Consider the following 16,479-nt stretch of genomic DNA (forward strand, 5'->3'; position numbering starts at 1 on the left):
CCTGATGATCCAGGATGGGTCCTTGGCGATTTTGGGATTCTCGGGTCTGAGTATGGCCAGGCCATGCGTGCTCTTCCCAGTGCCGAGGTACCTGAGAGGAAGGCAGGCGAGGTCAGTGAGTACTGGCTTCTACTTCAGTGCCGTTAAGGTCTCCAATCCCGGATGCTGTCTCCCCCACTCCCCGCTCCCCACTCCCCACTCACCTATCACTCATGGCCAGGAGCTTCTTGTGGCTGATGGTGAAGAGCTGCTCCCTGTGGGCCTGCTTCATCTCATCCGAGAGGCCGTACAAGAAGTGGTCCATTCCTAGAAGACAAACCACAGGCACAGGGGGGCTGCCACCCAGGAGCTCGCACAGTGGGCTATGCCCTCGTGTCCCAGAGGGTACAGGTGCATCTCACTGTTACTTCACATACGTGTTTCAACCACAGGGTCATGTCTAACAGCCCAGAGATCACACCCTGACCTCTAGCTCCCACGAGCCACGCTGACTCTTACCAAGGCCTGCTTCTGCAGCGTGGATGCATTCAGGACCGCGTGAGGCTGATAATGCTGTGAGCAAAAGTGGCTCTACAGTGTAATGTGGCCAGGCCTGGGCCGTGGTCACGTCATCCTTCCACACGAATGAGCCCAGTCACTGCCGTGGGTTGGCCCCACTGGGCCTCAGGTCAGTAAAACTGAAATGACAGGATGCACTCTTCTCGCCCAGATGTCGGGAAGCGTGTTTCCAAGGCCAATATTTAGGGTGTCAGACGTGGAAATCGTATCACAGGCAAGGACAGAGGCGCCAGAAGCTGGTGCTCCTGCCTGTGCATGAGGGAACTCGGAAAACAGCAATGTCATCTGCGAGGCTGTGGACTGAGATTCTCACTGTTACATTCACAATACCTTTGTATGAAGGAGCGACAGGAGCATCTACGGTTGAGAAGACAAAGTTTGCCTTCGTCAATGTCTTGCTGCGTGAATTTTCCAGATTTTGCCCAGTAAACCTTCCCAAAAGATTGGAGTGTCTCTATTGTTTTTGGGTCCCTAGGAAACCCAGAGAAATAAATAGGCAAGCATTTTACCAAAGGACAAGTTTATGACAAACCTGTGACTTAACAGTTCAACATCTTCTATGGGTTAACAGCTCTATTTTACATCTGATCTAGTCCAAACAGCCCCCTGACAAATTGCTCAATTACTCTCAGTGGAAGTTTAAATCCGATCACATAAGACTTTCAACACGTTCTCCCTCTTAGACAGGGTCTGTCTGCATAAAGTCCTCCCCAGATGATTTAAATCCACCTCTCTGTGACATCAGGAGAGGAAAGATGTGGAGGGTGGGGGCAGGTCAAGATTACGAGGAAATTACAGAAGACTCACATGGAAAAATCAAGCAAACAAAGGTTTTCCTTTAATCTCCCTTAAGGACACACCCAGGGCAGTACAGGAATCAGTCTGAGGGGGCTGATCCAGACTTCCCTTTGTGTAAATGGAAAGAGCCCAGCCCTCCCTCCACCCTGACTCAGAGCTGCAGAGGGGTTGTGAGCTGCTTCCCCATCCTTGTCTAGAAGAGTGGCTTCCAGCACAGCAAATGGGAGAACTCAGCAGGGTGGCAACGGCTACCGACTTCTCTACCTACGTGCCTGCTTACCTACCTACCTACCTAATCTATCTCTGCATCCACGAGCCAGGCTCTCATTCGCCCAGGCTGGCGTGTGGTGGCACAATCTGCTGACTGCAGCTTCAACCTCCCTAGGCTCAAGGGATCCTCCCGCCTTAGCCTCCTGTAGCTAGGACCACAGGCACTTGCCACCATGCCTGGCCAACTCCTTCTTAAAAAGTGTCAGAATACAGGTTCTCTTGGGCAGCAAAGCCATACACAATCAAGAATTTATTATTTTAGAATAACGGTGTTATGTTTATGAAAGCTAACAGTTGCATCCACATCAGGCACCTCCAAATGAAATGAGCTAAGAATGTTCTCAGGCTATATCGCGCCCCTCACCTGGGGCCTGTGTCCCAGGTCCCCCAGAGCAGGGTTGCAACCTCAGACAGCCACTATGGATACTGTGTTTTTCTCCTATGCCTATGAAAAAGTCTATAGATTAGGTGCAGCAAGATATTAACAAAATACAACAATTATACTGTAATAAAAGTTATGCTAAGTAAAACAAGCGTTCTGTGAACAGAAGCTCTTGGACACCCACAGCGTATCTGATGACCTAGACGGCTACTGAGTGACCAACAGGCAGGTACCGTAGACAGTGTCAGCTTTCATCCCACTGCTTAGAAGAATGGTGTACAATTTAAAACTTTGGAAGTGTTTATATCTGGAATTCTCCATTTAATATTTTCAGACCAAGGGTGACTGGGTAATAAACCGTGGAAGGCAAAACCATGGATGGAGGCACTACCGTGTTTTGCCAAAATATGCTGGCTTAAGCCAGGGTTTACTAAAGACAGAATGCTTCCCGTTTACGCTGCTGGCCCCAATCCTTGCACCAGAAAGGACATTGCTGGGTGTGGCTAAGTGCTCGAGAAGTGAAAAGCAGCACATAGAACAACTTTTGTCTAAAGTTCACTGCAGTAGAAGAAAATGACACTGATAATCATGAGTAGGAGACTAAAACACAGTGTGTGTCCCAATGTGTGAACTAGAGCAAAGCTCACCTGTAAGAGTAAAGGGTGAAAACCCCACTGTGGCTGAGTTTTGCGCCTCCACTGTAAGCGCCACCTTTTTCTCGAATTTCTGTATGTAGGAATTTAGCAGTCATCAAACATGCAAGGATTTTAAGACTGAAATTAATGATTAAAAAATGCAAGTTTAAAACACCATGGCTGATAAAAAAACATAGACAATGAAGTAATTATTGGATTCAGTGAAAATGAAAATAAAATCAAGTTGTACAATAATGCCACATAAATTATGGTCCCATTTTTTTGGTCTTGTTTTTTAAGAGACGGGATCTTGCTCTGTCGCCAGGCTGGAGTGCATAAGGGCAATCACAGCTCACTGCAGCCTTGAACTCCTGTGCTCAAGGGATCCTCCCACCAGTCTCCTGAGTAGCTGGGCCTACAGATGCGTGCCACCACGCCTATTTTTACAATTTCTGTAGAGGCAGGGTCTAGTTCCGTTGCCCAGGCTGGTCTTAAACACCTGGCTTCAAGTGATCCTCCTGCCTTCAAAGTGCTGGGCTTACAGGCATGAGATTTTCTTTTTAATTAACAAAAACTAAAAAGCACAAGGAAGCACAATTTTCAAGCAGTTGTCTTGGATTACATGGTTGAAAGCAGTGGTGGTGGGGAGGGAATCTAACACTTCCAGCACCACACTGCTTAACTTGTTCCAATGCATATGTGGCATTTTTTAAATCTGGTGAAGTAGAAAGATGTTATTTCTATTGTAAAGGCAAATGTGCAAATGAATATTTAAATGTCTCACATCAGGATACCAAAAAAAAAAAGGAAACTGAAGTCAAACTCTTTGAGTTTTATAGGAATCCCTTAAGTAAACACACACTCTCCGATACATCACATTTCCAGGAACGGGGCTGATTTCATCTGCCTTCCACTGCGAATGGTGACATCACATTCTAGATGATTCCAGAACACATCCTCCTCCGACAGAAGGCAGGGCAGACAATGATGGTAGCGTCTGCAGCAAAGACACAGGCTCCTTAAAGGCGCCCGTGGCGAGATCAGCCCCGGGTCACCACTTCCACAGATGGGCCATTTCCCAAAGCAGATGAAGGGAGTCAAATAGGCCAGGTGGGAAATCAAGGAAGGAGTGGGCATGTTCCCAGGGGCTGTGCTGGGAGAAGTCATGACCATCTCGTGTGGGCCCTCCAGGAGAAACCCAGTGCCACTCGGGTGGCTGGGGCGTCATCAGTTGGGACCAGCGAGGTTGGAGCCAGACCCTGGGGGACGGAGCCTCTACAAGCACCAGCAGGGATGGCCTTCAATCCATCCATGCATCCTCCTCCTTGAGAAATTTCTATTACTTGTATATTAAAAACACATGCTCACTGTTGAAAGATTATAAAATACAAAAAACAAGGAAAAAAAGATCCAGACTCCCCCTGGCCCAGGGGGAACCTCCACATTTTTAGCGTTTTCTGTCTGCATTTTCCTATTGGATGGTGGAAACAGACCACTCTTCTGCTGGCACAGCAGACAGATCTGTTTATCTCCTACAAATATGGAAATTAATGAACAAAACAGCTGACCACACACCTCTTTTCTACAGAAGAGCTCTTTCTGGGCCCCCACTGCAGCCCCACATTTCCTCCCACCTGGCTACACACCTCCCCATCTGTGGTCCTACTGTGACACACGTACACCCTGGAGGCCCGGCACCTTCTCCTATCAGGATAGACTGCCCAGGCCTAAGCCTGCCTTCCCCTCTCTACCACTCGGGTGGCTGGGGCACCATCAGTTGGGACCAGCGAGGTTGGAGCCAGACCCTGGGGGTCTCCTCCTTGGTTTAGTCCCTCATGGGGGTAGCTGCCTGGGACAAGGATACAGGAAGTGAATTTCCGGGATATAACATTTTTGCACAGATCTGTGTCATCCACACCCAACTGACAGGTCCCCAAAAGTGTATGTCTGTGAGTCTGTCCTCCTGGTCTGGCCAGTTTCCACAGATGGGATGAACACAGCCGAGGGGCAGCCACACTTTGGAAGAAAGGGCTGGAGGGCCAGTTCGTAGGCTGCAAACTCCCTCGCCCCACGCCACTTTGGGAACAGGCCTGACCCTCACTCTCGGCCGTGGCTTCAGCCGCTCAACCCCGGGCCTCCTTCCCTGAGCTTCTGACTTGGTGGGGAGACAGGGGAGGCAAACTCCTCAGAGGGACTGTGAGGCAGCCTCCAGCCCTGCCATCTGCAGGGCTCTGCAGGACCACCTGGTTTCTCCCCACTGCCCTGTCCCTCTGTGGCCCCGGGTCAGGCACCCCCCACCCACCCACCCACAGTCTGGCTCATGAGGTTCTCCTGCAGCCCCCATGGCTGCCTGGGTCACCTCCCACTCTCCCTTGTGGCTTTGTGTCTTGATCTACCTTTGCTGTCGTTCCATGCATCTGTCCTCACGAAGGATTAATCTACCATGTTTATCAGAGGTCTCAACCTAAATTCATTCAATTTCCACCTAGAGATGAGGGGAGTACATGGGGCATTTTGAAAGGAGTTTGTGGTTAGGGCCTTTGTTCATAAAGACTCTGCTGTTTAAAGAGGGCTGCTCGTAGACTCACAAAGCCCCAGGTCCAACACTCAGAGTCAGTGCAGACTCTTCCTGTGCTAAAACATGCCCTGTGAACTCGAACAGGCTTGACAAGCTGCTTCTGTAAGGCTCAGGCCTGAGAGATCCCGACCTCCACCCTCCTACCTGGCAAGATCTGGGTCCGTGTAGGGGACAGTTCGGATGCATTCGCCCACATAATTCACCGGGAAGTGCATCAGGAAGTGAGTCTTCATCTGCCAGGGCTTGAAGGTGGGTTCCTGAGGGATAAGGTGCGGTCAAAGGTGGCTGTCCTATTTTTATTTTGGCCTTTTCTTAGTGTGTGTTTTCTGTAACTACTGCTGTGTAGAACTTCTATATGAGTTTTAGGTTGTGAATCTTGCCCACCCAGAGTTCCCCCACCCCAGAGAGCCTCCACTTCGGCCCCCCTGGGCTGGTCCTGCCTGTGCTCCGCTTGGTGTGAATGTTGAGTGTGATCGGTCCACAGGGCTGCTTGACCCTGCGTCTCCTTCCTTCTTGTTGCTGAGGCCAGTTCTGTTCTCTCTTTCTCCACCTGAACTGCATGTGAAGCCAAGATGAAGGATGAGAAGTGGTTGCTAAGAAGGACCCTCCTGCAGCGAATTCGCTGTGAGGAGGCTGCGCTGGCCCAGCCTGTCATTTCCTTCTCTAAGCTCATTCCAGAGGTCGGCAAGGGGCAGCCTGTCCCTGCCTGCTCTCGTGGCCTGCGAATCAAGAATGGATTTTACATTTCCAAATGATTGAACAAATAAAAAACTAACACTTCTGTGGGGAAAAGAAAGAGAGATCAGCTTGTTACTGTGTCTATATAGAAAGAAGTAGACATAAGAGACTCCATTTTGTTCTGTATTTGAGATGCTGTTAATCTGTGACCCTACCCCCAACTTTGTCCGTGCAAGAGACACGTGCTGCGGCGACTCAAGGTTTAATGGATTTTGGGCTGTGCAGGATGTGTCTTTGTTAAATAAGTGCCTGAAGACAGCTTGCTGGTTAAAAGTCATCACTATTCTCTTAATTTCAACTGCCCAGGGACACGTACATGGCCAAAGTCGCAGAGACCTCTGCCTAGAAAAGCTAGGTATTGTCCAAGGTTTCTCCCCATGTGATAGGCTGAAACAATGCTGCTAAAAGGTTTATGGAGATGTTTGCATATGCATCTCAAGGCACAGCATTTTCCTTTAAACTTATTCATGTCACAGAGATTTTTGTTCATATGTCTTACTGCTGATTTCCTCCCTACAATGATCCTATTGTCCTGCCACTCCCTTATCTTTAAGATGGTAAAGATAATTATCAATAAATACTAAGGGAACTCAGAGACCGGTGCCAGTGTGGGTCCTCTCTAAGCTGAGCGCCAGTCCCCTGGGCCCACTTTTTCTTTCTCTATACTTTGTCTCTGTGTCTCATTTCTTTTCTCAAGTCTCTTGTTCCACCTAACGAGAAACACCCACAGGTGTGGAGGGGCAGGCCACCCCTTCATCTGGTGACCAACGTGGAAGCTTTTCTCTAAGGTGAAGGTACACCAGAGCGTGGTCATTGAGGACAAGTCGATGAGAGACTCCCGAGTACGTCTACAGTCAGCCTTGCGATAAGCTTGTGCACTCGGAAGAACCTAGGGTAACAATGGGGCAAACTGAAAGTAAATATGCCTCTTATCACAGCTTTATTAAAATTCTCTTAAAAAGAGGGGGAGTTAAAGTCTCTACCAAAAATCTAATTATGCTATTTCAAACAATAGAACAGTTTTGTCCATGGTTTCCAGAACAGGGAACTTTAGATCTAAAAGACTGGGAAAAAATTGGCAAAGAATTAAAACAAGCAAGTAGGGAAGGTAAAATCATCCTACTTACAGTATGGAATGATTGAGTCATTATTAAAGTAGCTTTAGAACCATTGCAAACAGAAGAAGATAGCGTTCCAATTTCTGATGTCCCTAAAAGCTGTGCAGTAGATTGTGAAAAAGAGGCAGGGATAGAATCCTGGAAAGGAAAGGAAAGTTCACACTGTAAATGTGTAGCAGAGCTGGTAATGGCTCAGTCAATGCAAAATGTTTATGATAATCAATTACAGGAGGTAGTATATCCTGAAACGTTAAAATTAGAAGAAAAGAGTCCAGAATTAGCAGAGCCATCAGAATCTAAACCACGATGGCCAACTCCTCTTACAGCACCTCAGATGCCTGTAACTTTACAACCTCAAATGCAGGTTAAACAAGTACAAACTCCAAAAGAAGATCAAATAGAAAAAGAGTCTCTGGCATGGCAATGCCAATCCAAATACAGTGTCCACAATATCAGCCGGTAGAAAATAAATCCCAGCCGCCAGTAGTCTATCAATACTGGTTGCCAGCCGAGCTGCAGTATCGGCAGCCCCCAGAAAATCCGTATGGACAACCAGGAACATTTCCACTGCCACAGGGCAGGGTGCCATATCCTCAGCCGCCCACCATGAGACTTAATCCTACAGCACCGCCTAGTACACAGGGTAGTGCAGTACATAAAATTATTGATGAGGCAAGAAAACAAGGAGATATTGAGGCATGGCAATTCCCAGTAATATTAGAAGCAAGACCACCTGGAGAAGGGGTCCAAGAGGGAGAGCCTCCCATAGCTGAAGCCAGATATCAGTCTTTTTCTATAAAAATGCTAAAAGAAATGAAAGAAGGAGTAAAACAGTATGGACCCAACTCTCCTTACATGAGAACATTATTTGATTCCATTGCTCATGGACATAGACTCATTCCTTATGATTGGGAGATTCTGGCAAAATCATCACTCTCACCCTTTCAGTTTTTACAATTTAAGACTTGGTGGATTGATGAGGCACAAGTACAGGTCCAAAGAAATAGGACTGCCAATCCTCCAATTAACATAGATGCAGATCAACTATTAGGAATAGGTCAAAATTGGAGCACTGTTGACCAACAAGTAATAATGCCAAATGAGGCCATTGAGCAAATCAGGGCTATCTGCCTTAGGGCCTGGGAGAAAATCCAAGACACAGGAACCACCTGCCCCTCCTTTAATACAATAAGACAAGGCTCTAAAGAGCCCTACCCTGATTTTGTAGCAAGACTTCAAGATGCTACTCAAAAGTCAATTACCAATGAAAATGTCCGTAAGGTCATAGTGGAGTTGATGGCATATGAAAACACCAATCTTGATTGTCAATCAGCCATTAAGCCATTAAAAGGAAGGGTTCCCGCAGGATCAGATGTAATCTCAGAGTACGTTAAAGCCTGCAATGGAATTGGAGGAGCTATGCATAAAGCTATGCTTATGGCTCAAGCAATCACAGGAGTTGCTTTAGGAGGACAAGTTAGAACATTTGGGGAAAAATGTTATAATTGTGGTCAAATTGGTCATCTAAAAAAGAATTGCCTAGTCTCAAGTAAGCAAAATGTAACTACTGAAGCTACTACAACAACAGATAAAGAGCCACCTGGCCTATGTCCAAGATGTAAAAAGGGAAAACATTGGGGTAATCAATGTCGTTCTAAATTTGATAAAAATGGGCAACCAGTGTCAGGAAATGAGAGGAGGGGCCAGCCTCAGGCCCCGCAACAAACTGGGACATTCCAAATTCAGCCCTTTGTTCCTCAGGGTTTTCAGGAACAACAACCCCCACTGTCACAAGTGTCTCAGGGAATAAGCCAGTTATCACAATACAGCAATTATCCCCCGCCACAAGAGGCAGTGCAGCAGTAGATGTATGCACCATACAAGCAGTCTTTGCTTCCAGGGGAGCCTCCACAAAAAATCCCCACAGGGGTATATGGCCCATTGCCTGAGGGCGCTGTAGGACTAATCTTAGGAAGATCAAGTTTAAATCTAAAGGGAGTTCAAATTCATACTGGTGTGGTTGATTCAGACTATAAAGGCGAAATTCAATTGGTTATTTGTTCCTCAATTCCTTGGAGTGCCAGGCCGGGAGACAAGATTGCTCAATTATTACTCCTACCTTATATTAAAGTTGGAAAGAGTGAGATAAAAAGAACAGGAGGGTTCGGAAGCACTGATCCGGCAGGAAAGGCTGCATATTGGGTAAGTCTGGTCTCTGAGAGCATACCCGTGTGTAAGGCCATTATTCAAGGAAAACAGTTTGAAGGGTTGGTAGACACTGGAGCAGATATCTCTGGCATTGCTTTAAATTAGTGGCCAAAAATTGGCCTAAACAAAAGGCTGTTAGAAGACTTGTCGGCGTAGGCACAGCTTCAGAAGTGTATGAAAGTACATGATTTTACATTGTTTAGGACCAGATAATCAAGAAAGTACTGTTCAGCCAATGATTACTTCAATTCCTATTCATCTATGGGGTCGAGATTTATTACAACAATGGGATGCAGAAATCATTATGCCCGCTCCATTATACAGCTCCACGAGTCAAAAACTCATGATTAAGATGGGATATATACCAGGAAAGGGATTAGGAAAAAATGAAAATGGCATTAAAGTCCCAATTGAGACTGAGAAAAATTAAGAAAGAAAAGGAATAGGGTATCATTTTTAAGGGCGGCCACTGTAGAGCCTCCTGAACCCATTCCATTAACTTGGAAAACAGAAAAACCGGTATGAGTAAATCAGTGGCCGCCAGCTAAGCAAAAACTGGAGGCTTTACATTTATATTAGCAAAGGAACAATTAGAAAAGGGACACATTGAGCCTTCATTCTCACCCTGGAATTCTCCTGTATTTGTAATTCAGAAAAAATCAGGCAAATGGCATATGTTAATGGACTTAAGAGCAGTAAATGCTGTAATTAAACCCATGGAGCCTCTTCAACCCGGATTGCCCTCTCCGGCCATGATCCCGAAAGACTGGCCTTTAATTATAATTGATCTTAAGGATTGTTTTTTTACCATTCCTCTGGCAGAGCAAGATTGTGAAAAATTTGCCTTTACTATACCAGCCATAAATAATAAAGGATCAGCCACCAGGTTTCAGTGGAAAGTATTACCTCAGGGATTGCTTAATATTCCAACTATTTGTCAAACTTTTGTAGGTCAAGTCCTTCAACCAGTTAGAGGTAAATTTTCAGATTGTTATATTATTCACTATATTGATGATATTTTATGTGCTGCAGAAACAAGAGACAAATTAATTGACTGTTACACATTTCTGCAAGCAGAGGTTTCCAGTGAAGGACTAACAATAGCTTCTGATAAGATCCAAACCTCTACTCCTTTTCATTATTTAGGGATGCAGAGAGAAAATAGAAAAATGAAGCCACAAAAAATAGAAATAAGAAAAGATACACTAAAAACATTAAATGACTTTCAAAAATTGTTAGGTGATATTAATTGGATTCGGCCAAGCCTAGGCATTCCTACTTATGCCATGTCAAATTTGTTCTCTATCCTAAGAGGAGAGCCAGACTTAAATAGTAAAAGAATATTAACCCCAGAGGCAACAAAAGAAATTAAATTAGTGGAAGAAAAAATTCAGTCAGCGCAAATAAGTAGAATAGATCCCTTAGCCCCACTCAACTTTTAATTTTTGCTAGTACACATTCTCTAACAGGCATCATCATTCAAAATACTGATCTTGTAGAGTGGTCATTCCTTCCTCACAGTACAATTGAGACTTTTACATTGTACTTGGATCAAATAGCTACATTAATTGGTCAGGCAAGATTACAAATAATAAAATTGTGTGGTAATGACCCAGACAAAATAGTTGTTCCTTTAACCAAGGAACAAGTTAGACAAGCCTTTATCAATTCTGGTGCATGGCAGATTGGCCTTGCCAATTTTGTGGGAATCATTGATAATCATTACCCAAAAACAAAAATATTCCAGTTTTTAAAATTGACTACTTGGATTTTACCTAAAATTGCCAGACATGAACCTTTAGAAAATGCTCTGACAGTATTTACTGATGGTTCCAGCAATGGAAAAGCAGCTTACACAGGGTCAAAAGAGCGAGTAATCAAAACTCAATATCAATCAGCTCAAAGGGCAGAGTCGGTTGCAGTCATTACAGTGTTACAAGATTTTAATCAACCTGTTAATATTATATCAGATTCTGCATATGTAGTACAGGCTACAAGGGATATTGAGACAGCTCTAATTAAATATAGCATGGATGATCAGTTAAACCAGTTGTTCAATTTGTTATAACAAACTAAGAAAAAGGAATTTCCCATTTTATATTATTCATATTCGAGCACACACTAATTTACCAGGACCTTTAACTAAAGCAAATGAACAAGCTGACTTACTGGTATCCTCTGCATTCATAAAAGCACAAGAACTTCATGTTTTGACTCATGTAATTTCAGCAGGATTAAAAAACAAATTTGATGTCACATGGAAACAGGCAAAAGATATTGTACAACATTCCACCCAGTGTCAAGTACTACACCTGCCCACTCAAGAGGCAGGAGTTAATCCCAGAGGTCTGTGTCCTAATGCATTATGGCAAATGGATGTTACACATATACCTTCATTCGGAAAATTATCATATGTTCATGTAACAGTTGATACTTATTCACATTTCATATGGGCAACCTGCCAGACAGGAGAAAGTACTTCCCATGTTAAAAAATATTTATTATCTTGTTTTGCTGTAATGGGAGTTCCAAAAATAATTAAAACTGACAATGGACCAGGTTATTATATTAAAGCTTTCCAAAAATTCTTAAATCAGTGGAATATTACACATACAACAGGAATTCCTTGTAATTCCCAAGGACAGGCCATAGTTGAAAGACCTAATAGAACACTCAAAACTCAGTTAAACAAAAAGAAGGGGGAGACAGTAAGGAGTGTACCACTCCTCAGATGCAGCTTAATCTAGCACTCTATATTTTAAGTTTTTTAAACATTTGTAGAAATCAGACTACTACTTCCGCAGAACAACATCTTACTGGTAAAAAGAACAATCCACATGAAGGAAAACTGATTTGGTGGAAAGACAACAAAAATAAGACATGGGAAATAGGGAAGGTGATAACTGGGGAAGAGGTTTTGCTTGTGTTTCACCAGGAGAAAATCAGTTTCCTGTTTGGATACCCACTAGACATTTAAAGTTCTACAATGAACCCATCGGAGATGCAAAGAAAAGCACCTCCACGGAGACGGAAACACCCAATCGAGCGCCATTGACTCGCATGATGAACCAAGTGGTGATATCAGAAGAACAGATGAAGTCACCACGCACCAAGAAGGCGGAGCTGCCGACCTGGGCACAGTTAAAGAAGCTGACACCGTTAGCTGGAAAAAGCCTAGCTAGCACAAAGGTGACACAAACCCCAGAAAAAAATGCTGCTTGCAGCTCTAATGATTGTATCAACGGTGGTAAGTCTCCCCATGCCTGCAGGAGCAGCTGCAGCTAATTATACCTACTGGGCCTATGTGCCTTTCCCACCCTTAATTGGGGCAGTCACATGGATGGATAATCCTATTGAAGCATACGTTAATAATAGTGTGTGGGTACCTGGTCCCACAGATGATCGTTGCCCTGCCAAACTGGAGGAAGAAGGAATGATGATAAATATTTCCACTGGGTAACGTTATCCTCCTATTTGCCTAGGGAGAGCACCAGGATGTTTAATGCCTGCTATTCAAAATTGGTTGGTAGAAGTACCTACTGTCAGTCCCACCAGCAGATTACTTATCACATGGTAAGAAGAGAAGATAATCTCACTTTAGACATTTCTAAATTAAAAGAACAAATTTTTGAAGCCTCTCAAAGTCACTTAAATATTGTGCCTGGAGCTGAGGCGTTAGATCAAGTGGCAAAAAATCTTTATGGATTAAACCCAACGACTTGGATTAAGTCTATTGGGATCTCTACTGCAGTAAATTTTGGAATTATGTGTCTCTGTTTAATCGGCTTGTTTTTAGTGTGCCGGACCAGTCGAAGAATCCTGCGTCAAATCGAGACAATGAACAATCCTTCATCGCCATGGCACATTTATATAGAGGAAAAGGGAGAGAGAATGTTGCGGGAAGTCAGGGACCTTGAATGCAGGGAATGGCTGAAGCCACGGCAGAAAAACATAAAATATGAAGATTTCATGGACATTTATTAGTTCTCCCAAGTTAATACTTTTATAATTTCTTATGTCTGTCTTTACTTTAATCTCTTAATTCCATCATCTTCTTTGTAAGCTGAGGAGGATATATGTCACCTCAGAACCCTGTGATGATTGCCTTAACTGCACAAATTGTTTGTGGAGCATGTGTGTTTGAACAATATGAAATCTGGGCATCTTGAAAAAAGAACAGGATAACAGCGATGTTCAGGGAACAAGGGAGATAACCTTGAACTGGCCACCGGTGAGCTGGACGGAACAGAGCCATATTTCTTCTCTTTTCTTATGCAAATAGGAGAAATATCGCTGAATTCTTTTTCTCAGCAAGGAACATCCCTGAGAAAGAGAATGCGCTCTGAGGTTAGGCCTATAAACAACCCCCTTGGAAGCGTTCTGCCTTTTACGGTTGAAGCCGAAGGGATGAAATAAGCCCCGGCCTCCTGTAGCGCTCCCAGGCTTATTAGGATGAAGAAATTCCCACCTAATAAATTTTGGTCAGACAGGTTGTCTGTTCTCAAACCCTGTTTCCTGATAAGATGTTATCAATGACAATGAGTGCCCAAAATTTCATTTTTAATTTTAATTTTAACACCATCCTGTGATCTCATCCTGCCTCCACTTGCTGGGTGTGGCGGCCAGGAGCCCGAACGCGGGGGGTGCCGGCACCCCCGGCGATGGGGCTCCCAGAAGCCAGGAGGGCGGGCCGGGGGTGGCGGCCGGGAGCCCGACCGCGGGGGGTGCCGGCACCCCCGGCGATGGGGCTCCCAGAAGCCAGGGGGGCAGGCCGGGGGTGGCGGCTGGGAGCCCGATCGCGGGGGGTGCCTGCACCCCCGGCAATGGGGCTCCCAGAAGCCAGAGGGGCGGGCCGGGGGTGGCGGCCAACACGGTGAGACCCCTGTCTCTACTAAAAATACAAAAATTAGCTGGGCACGGTAGCAGGCACCTGTAATCCCAGCTACGTGGGAGGCTGAGACACAAGATTCTGTTGAACCCTGGAAGCAGAGGTTACAGTGAGCTGAGATTATGCCACTGCAATCCAGCCTAAGTGACAGAGCAAGACTCTGTCTCAAAAATAAAAATAATAAATAACAAAAGAAAAAATACATATGCATTCCTAGTCCCTTGGAGCTGCAGCAACAAAGCTGGTGATATATTTTGGGTGCTTCTAATCAATGTTTTCCATGAGCCACACTGCAAGTCTCAACCTTGCCCCTGCTACAGTAATTATCTATTACAAATTAAAACAAGAGCCATAACTCTGTCTCCTACTAAAATATTCTAATTGAGACATGTTAACAGAATACATTTCTTTGGGTGATAAAGTATCCACCAGGGTGGGGAACAGACGGCCCACCGCTTGTGCTGTGGCCCTAACCACCAAGGACTCATGAATCATCCACAGCAAGGCTGGGGACTCAAAAAGAACACTAAATTGCTCTTTGACATTAATTCTTAAATCTTGAGAAACCAAAGTTCTCTTTGTAACAGACTTGAAAAAGGATGAAGTCAGAAGTAGCTCAGCAGAGATGCACCAACTCTTACCTGAGAGAGACACCCCTTGCTAATCACGTCTGGATTAACGGATGTGCTAAAAGCATCTCTTCCAACAGAGACACAGACTGCAAACAGGAATGCCATGAACACCTTCCCCAGATAACCCAGTCCTGACCCATCCACCCCTCAGGAGGTCCCCAGACAAGTCCAATAAGGAAATGACCCCACAGCAGATTCAGGTGCAGGCAGTGAGGGTAGTGGTGTCAGGGAATTCCGCTGTAAACCTTGGCAGCACGCAGGGAGGTGTACCCAGCTGGACAAGTGAAGTCAAAAGTGCAGGATGATCTGGCCATTCCAAATATGCAGGGCATTCCAATTTTGTTAAAAAGAAACCCAGCCTTTGAAAAGGCCCGGACTTCCCACAATGTGTGGTATTTATAGTGTGGAGGGCACTGTAGAGAAGTTATCAGAGGGTTCATGACGGCAAGATCCACGGAGGCTCTGCCATGTGCCAGGCATGAGACAAAAATTTACACAAAACACCTCATTTCACCCTACACAGAGTCCACAGACTGCTCCACAGTCTCCCAGGTAAGAGTTAGTGCATCTCTGCTGAGCTACTTCTGACTTCATCCTTTCTCAACTGCTTCATGTGTCACCCTACACAGAGTCCACAGACTGCTCTACATTTCACCCTACAGAGTCCACAGACTTCTCCACATTTCACCCTACAGAGTCCACAGACTTCTCCACATTTCACCCTACAGAGTCCACAGACTGCTTCACATTTCACCCTACACAGAGTCCACAGACTGCCCCACATTTCACCCTACACAGAGTACAGAGACTGCTTCACAGAATACTACCAAAGGGGACCATCAAATGATCCCCAAGAAGTAATGAGCGCCTTAAAACTAAGAAAGCCAACCTCCTCCCCCTCTCTTAACTCCCTCTCCTCATTTCCGCAGAACCAAAGAAATATGAAGGGCCAGTGACGCCCCACTGAAGAACGGTCTCATGGTGGTTACACTCTGTACATAGGGAGCACAACACTGCTCCGTGCTGCATGAGGCTACTATTCTATACTACACTAGTACGATCTGTTTGTTCTATTCTATACTATTCCATTCTCTATGATAGAATACTACAGCTTCATTCCATACGATAAAATACTGTACTATCTGTTCTATTCTATTCTATTTTCTTCTATACAGAAAGGAGTTAGCCAGCTTGCTTTAGGCAGACAGTAAGGGAAGGGTCCCAGAGAGCCTCCAGCCCATGTTTTGTGCAGATAGGGGGACTTGCACGGGGGGGCTCGCCTAAACATGCTCACAGCAGACTAAAGGTCCCCATGCACACGAGGGAATGGGGTGGAACCACCAGATATTTGCCCCTTAGACAGCGAGCCCAGCCCCATCAGCTTCTACATAAAAGCCCTTGTAGTCAACTGGGAAGGGAGCGACCAGCAACCTGCTCTCAGGACCCCTCTTTTCGCTGAGAGCTTAACTTTTAGCTTAACAAGTTCCACTGCACTCACTCTTCGATGTCCCCGTGCCTGTTTCTTCCTGGTCATGAGACAAGAACCTGGACCCAGCTGAGCTAAAGAGCAAAACTCCTGCATCAGTGCTACAGAACACTATCCTCTCTGTTCTGTGCCATGCGACTCTACTATTCCACACCACACTACGTAATATTAATACTATGCTGTGTGTT

General features: G+C 45.2%; 1 protein-coding gene across 1 annotated transcript in view; it reads right to left on the reverse strand.

Annotated features, from left to right (window-relative positions):
- Window positions 1–16,479, reverse strand: part of LOC140711103 (uncharacterized) — a 66,511-nt gene that overhangs the window by 13,040 nt on the left and 36,992 nt on the right. Inside the window, exons 5-6 of the mRNA XM_073014023.1 lie at window positions 204–306; window positions 2–91 (exon numbers count right to left, since the gene is read on the reverse strand). Of these exons, the coding sequence (XP_072870124.1) occupies window positions 2–91; window positions 204–306 (193 nt within the window). The remainder of the gene's footprint in view (window position 1; window positions 92–203; window positions 307–16,479) is intronic.

The sequence above is a fragment of the Chlorocebus sabaeus genome, unplaced genomic scaffold, assembly GCF_047675955.1.
Source record: "Chlorocebus sabaeus isolate Y175 unplaced genomic scaffold, mChlSab1.0.hap1 unalloc_scaffold_152, whole genome shotgun sequence".
Classification (NCBI taxonomy): domain Eukaryota; kingdom Metazoa; phylum Chordata; class Mammalia; order Primates; family Cercopithecidae; genus Chlorocebus; species Chlorocebus sabaeus.